The 6,000-nt window shown below is 39.5% G+C and overlaps 1 protein-coding gene across 1 annotated transcript in view; it reads right to left on the bottom strand.

Moving 5' to 3' along the window:
- The window catches only part of Rab10 (RAB10, member RAS oncogene family), a 69,455-nt gene that overhangs the window by 20,719 nt on the left and 42,736 nt on the right, over positions 1-6,000 (bottom strand). Inside the window, exon 3 of the mRNA XM_008834994.2 lies at positions 1,888-2,026. Coding sequence (XP_008833216.1) covers positions 1,888-2,026 — 139 coding nt within the window. The remainder of the gene's footprint in view (positions 1-1,887; positions 2,027-6,000) is intronic.

Raw genomic sequence — 6,000 nt, 5'->3', positions numbered from 1 at the left:
CCTCCCCCACACGGAGTGGGAGGGAGAGAGAAGAGAGAGAGAGAGAGAGAGAGAGAGAGAGAGAGAGAGAGAGAGAGAGAGAAACATGAGACTAAGCTTCCTAAAAATGTATCTAAAGCTAACTAAAAAGTTTTGTCCAAAAGACCTTTTCCTGAATATCTCAAAAGACTTTTTCCTGAATATCACTATAGTCATTTAGTTATGCTGTTTATGTGTCCAGGGAAAACCTGTTTTAAAGAGTCAGTCTTGGGGCTGGAGAGATGGCTCAGCAGTTAAGAGCACTGACTGCATTTGCAGAGGACCCAAGTTCATTTTTCAACACCCCCGTGGTGGCTAACAACCTTCTGAAACTCCAGCTCCAGGGGATCTGATGCCCTCTTCTGACCTTCGTAGGCATCACACAAGTGCACTTACATGCAAGCAATATTCATACACATAAAATAAAAATGAAGACATTTAAAAAAGAGTCTTAGGGGCTGGAGAGATGGCTCAGTGGTTAAAAGCACTGGTTGTTCTTCCAGAAGACCTCGGTTCATATCCCAGCATGCACATGGTGGCTAATTGTCCATAACTCCACTTCCAGAGGATCTGACGCCCTCTTCTGTCCTCCAAAGTTAATGTGCAACACGGGTGCACTTACACACATATAGGCATAACACTCAAACATAAAATAAAAATAATTATCTAATGGTTAAAAAAAGAGTCTTAGTGAAATTCAAAGGCTAAAAGGTAGCAATATGACATGAATAATAATTCCAAGAGGAAGTCTCAAAGCTATAGCAAAGAAAAAGACAAATATCAGGCCAGCCTGGTGACACATGCCTTTAATCCCAGCAAGCAGGAGGCAGAGGCATGTGGGTTTCTATGAGATTGAGATCAACCTAGTCTACATAATGAGTGCCAGGCCATCTAGGGCTACAAAGAGACCTTGTCTCAAACAAACAGACAAGAAAAGATGTACTTTGATACACAACTTTGGTTTACAAAAAACTGGTGTCTTTAAATGCATATGGGCACGATTTCCATTAGGGTATTTTTTTAAAACTATATTAATATTTATATAGAAACAACATGACATTTTGTTGTTTTTTTGGGGGGACAGGGTCTCCCTGTAGCCCCAGCTGGCCTGGAACATGCTATGTAGACCAGGCTGGCCCTGAACTCACAGAGATCCTTAGTGCTGGGATTAAGGTGTGTACCACCATGCCTGGCACAACATGACATTTCTTTAATTTGGTAATTTTTAAAATTACTACTGAGCATTTCATTAAGTCATTCAATAAAAGTTTACTGAGAAGGGCTAGAGAGATGATTCTGTAGTTAAGAGCACTTGCTACTCTTGCAGAGATACATGGTGACTCCCAACCGCATATAACTCCAGTTCCAGGGAATCTGATACCTTTTCTGGCCTCCTGACAAGGCACGCATGTTGTGCACAATCACACATGTAGGCATACATGTAGGCCAACATTCATATACATAAAATAAAAATAAATAAACCTTTAAAAAGTTACTGAGAAGTAATTCATTTCTCAGTGAAACATTTGGAAGTTCCTATTACCTTATAACTATACAGAATTATTAGGTATTAATTGCCTTGGATAGAGTTTTAAGTGAACTATCTAAAAGTTTAAGGAGGGGGCTGGAGAGGTGGCTCAGCGGTTAAGAGCACTGACCGCTCTTGCAAAGGACCTGGGTTTGATTCCCAGCACCCACATGGCGGCTATGAACCATCCTTAACTCCAGTTCTAGGGAAATCCGAAGCCCTCTTCTATGGGTGCACTCCCCTACATACAGGCAATACACTCATACACATAAAATAAAAATAATAAATATATTTTTTAAAAAGTTTAAGGAGGAAGAGTTTACTTAATTCCTAGGTCTTACCTCGTCTATGTTTCTAAGCCACTTGCTGATGTTTTCAAAACTTTTACCATTGGTGATGTCATATACTAGCATGATACCCATTGCTCCTCTGTAGTAGGAGGTTGTGATGGTGTGAAATCGCTCCTGGCCTGCTGTGTCCCTGAAATAAACAGCCAATAATTGTATTAAGCATTTTAGCATTAAAGGATAAAACAGAGTAGTATGCAAAAACAGAGATTAAAATTCACTGTTTACCACAGTTAAAAACAACTCATCTAATTCTATTGAGATAAGCTGGCCTCATGATCTCCTGCCTCAGTCTCCAAAGTACAGGCATCACAAGCATGCCTAGCTGCACACACTTCTTAGATGGAGGAGATGAATAAGTGACCCACACTGAGGGGGAAGGGAAAACAGGAGCAAGTAACACATAAAACTTGAAATTATTTAATATAACGACCAGCAATGCTGCACTATAAAAACTCCTGACTCCATCTGATTTAGTGATTTAATAGTGATAATTTAGTGATCTTCATAATGTAACATAAAAGCATGAGAATTTTAGATTATTCAAAAACTACAACACAATTTTTAGGATCATTTACAAAAAGCTGTAAAGATAACTTTATTCACTCACTCACTGTGCACTGAATCCAGGGCCTTGCCCATTCTAGAATAATTCTGCCACTGAGCTAAATCCCAAGGTCCACCCCACCCTGATCCCTTTTAAACTTTGTGTTTTAGAACAGGTTCTTGCTAAGTTGCTCATACCAGCCTTGAATTCATGCTGTAGCCCAAGAAGGCTTTGAACTTCTGATCCTCCTCTCTACTTTTGTTTTGTTTTGTCTTTTTGAGTCAGGGTCTCCCTGTAGTCCCAGCTGACCTGAACTCACTATGTAGACCAGGTTGGCCAGAGATCTACCTGCCTCTACCTCCTGAGTGCTGGGACTAAAGGCGTGCGCCACCATGTCCAGCTTGTTTTTTAATCCTAACTACTTTATTGGATTATTTTTATTTTATGTGTATGAGGGTGTGGGATCCCCTGGAACTGGAGTTAGGGACAGTTGTTAGTCGCCATGGGGGTGCTGGGATTTGAATCTGGGTTCTCTGCAAGAGTAGTCAGTGCTCTTAACCACTGAGTCATCTCTCCAGCCCTAAAAGTAATTTTTTAAAAGACTATTTTCTCAACTCTGTATCCTCTAAGTCACTGCTCTGTTCCTCTTCCCCGATAACATTTTTAAACTTCTATTTTGAAATAACTGTAGCTACAGAAGAACTAACAAAACAGTATAAAGTCCTGAGTACCTCCATCCAGTTTTCTCCAAAGATAACATCTGATGTAACTGTAGTAGAAGAGCAAAAATAGGAAACTGACAATGGTATAATCTACAGACTTATTCAGACATATTTTTACCTTATACTTTTGTGTGTGTATAAACAGGTTTCTGCCAATTTATCACCATCATAAACAAGATAGAAAACTTACACATCACCCTTCTTGCCAACCCCAGGTCCCTTAACTCTGGCCAATTACCCATTTTTCCCTGTGCATAATTTTGTCATCCTCTGAATGCTTTATAAATGAAATTGTATGGTATGCTTCTTTTTGAAACGGGCTTTTATCACCTCTTCCTAGCATCATATCCCTGAGATGCTATCTATGTTGCTACATGTTACACAAGTCTGACAGTTGTAACTTCCGAGTAATAGCCTACAGTATGGACATACCACAATTAGCTCAAACATTCACCCATGGAAGAATATTTTGAGATGTTTCCAATTTGTAACTATTACAGATACAGTTCTGTAACATTCAAATATAATGTTTCTAGGTAGGTATGCTTTCATTTCTCTGGGATAAATGCACAGGAATGGTATTTTTCTGACTCATGATAAATTTGTATTCAGTTATAAGAAAACACCAAACTTTTCCAGGGTGACTGCTATGCACAACTTTACTAGCAATGTATGTGTGAAGATCCAGTTTCTCTGCATCCATATTAGTATTTGATGTCATTTCCACCCCCTCATTTTAAAAAAGTTGCTCTAGGGGGCTGGAGAGATGGGTCAGCGGTTAAGAACACTGTTCTTGCAGAAGACCCAGGTTCGAATCCCGGCACCCACACGGCAGCTAACAACTGTCCGAACTCCAGTTCCAGGGGATCCGATGGCTTCTTCTGTCCTCCGCAGGCATTGCAAGACATGGGTGCACTTACATGCAGGCAATACACTCAAACACATAAAATAAAATAATAATAAAAGTTGCTCTAAAGATATAGACATCTAATACAGCCTCATCTTCTTAATTTGCACCTCCTCATAGCTTCTGAACACTTCACATATTAATGTGCCATTCAAATATCCCCTCTGGTGAAATGTCCATTTATAACTTTTGTCCATTTTTTAACTGGATTTTTTTGAGTGTTTTTTAAAAAAATATTTTACTTTTTTTATTTTCTGTGTATGTGTGTATTACCTTCATGTAGGTAAGTGCACCCATGTTGTGCAATGCCCATGGAGGACAGAAGAGGCCGTTGGATCCCCTGGAACTGGACTTAAGGACAGTTGTTAGCTGCCATGTGGGTGCTGGGATTCGAACCTGGGTCTTCTACAAGAACAACCAGTGCTCTTAACTGCTGAGCCATCTCTCCAGCCCCTTTGGGCTGTTTTTTAAGATGTCCCATGAAAGTTCTTTATATATGAAGTCCTCTTTCAGCTATTTATTTTTTTTTAATTCAATAATCACATGATTAGAAGAAGTATTTCATTACAACTTTAACATATTCAATAACACATTCCAGAGCAAGGATACATCTCTTTCAAAAGTGGCTGTAAATTTTTAGGTTCACAGTTGAATTAATACAGTTATACATAATTGAACTCAGTACAAACCCTGCAAATTTCATGATTTCATTTTTCTTTACTGCTGAGTAAAACTCCATTGTATAAATGAACCACATTTTCATTATCCACTCATCAGTTGAGGAACATTTAGGTTGTTTCTATCTCTTAGCCAGGGAAGGTGCTGGCACCAGGACACTGGAGGCTGTGCAGCCCAGAAAGCAAAGGCCTCTCTCAGCTATTTCATTGATGAAATTCATTCTCCAAGTCACTTACCTCACTGGGACTTGAGTAGATTCATTTTGCTGGTACCCAGTTTAGTTACTTATATTTAATACATTAAGTTTTTTAATGTCCCGTCTAAGAACTCTTTACCTAGTCTTAAGTCCCAAAGACTACTTTTCTACTTTTCTCTAAAAGTCTTACAGTTTAATTAAACTGATGATACATGATACATTTTGAGTTAATTTTGTTACAAAGTACATTTTGTTGCTGAAGACAGTGTCTCAAATATTATCCAGGCAAACCAAATTTCTGGACTCTAGTGATCCTCCCTGCCTTGACCTCCAAAGTATCTGGGACTACACTATATCAATGTGTTCAACCCAAAGAACTAATTAATTTCCTCCCTTCCCCTTTCCTCAGTGCATGTACGGGTCAAAGGACACTTGATGGTTGGTGTCTAGTGTCCTTCCCTTCCACCCTATTTGAGACAAGATTTCTTGTTTGCCACTATGTACCCCAGGTTAGCTGATCCAAGAGCTTGCAATGATTCTCCTTTTTTTGTCTCTCATCTTGCCATAGGAGAGCTGGGATTACAGATGTATGTACTACCATGTCCAGCTTTAGGGGGGTTCTGGGAATCCAAACATAGGTTTTTCATATTTGCATAGCAAGCCCTTTACTCACCAAGCCCCAGCCCCCAGAGTGAATTAATTTCTCCTTCCTTCCTCCTTTTTTTTTTTTTTTCTGGTCTTTTGAGGCAGGGTCTCCCTGTAGCTCCAGCTGTCCTGGAACTCGCTATGTAGACCAGGATGACATCGAACTCACAGAGATACACCTACCTCTGCCTCCCGAGTGTTGGGATTAAAGGTTTGCGCCACCATTTGAATGAAAAGGTTTAGAGTTGGTTGGAGCTATGGGATACCCAATAGCTCCAGCACCTTTCCTTGAAAATATTGAGGAAGTAACCCTTCTTTCACCAAATGGCTTTCGTAGCATTCTAAAAATTCTATAGGCCAGTTTAGTTTGCTTTGGGATTCTTTATTCTGCTTTCTTCCTTAAATTTTTATT

Source organism: Nannospalax galili, unplaced genomic scaffold (genome assembly GCF_000622305.1).
Source record: "Nannospalax galili isolate Female #2095 unplaced genomic scaffold, S.galili_v1.0 scaffold517, whole genome shotgun sequence".
NCBI lineage: Eukaryota > Metazoa > Chordata > Mammalia > Rodentia > Spalacidae > Nannospalax > Nannospalax galili.
The sequence above is the reverse complement of the archived record's forward strand: the minus strand, read 5'-3'. Positions and strand labels throughout refer to the sequence as shown.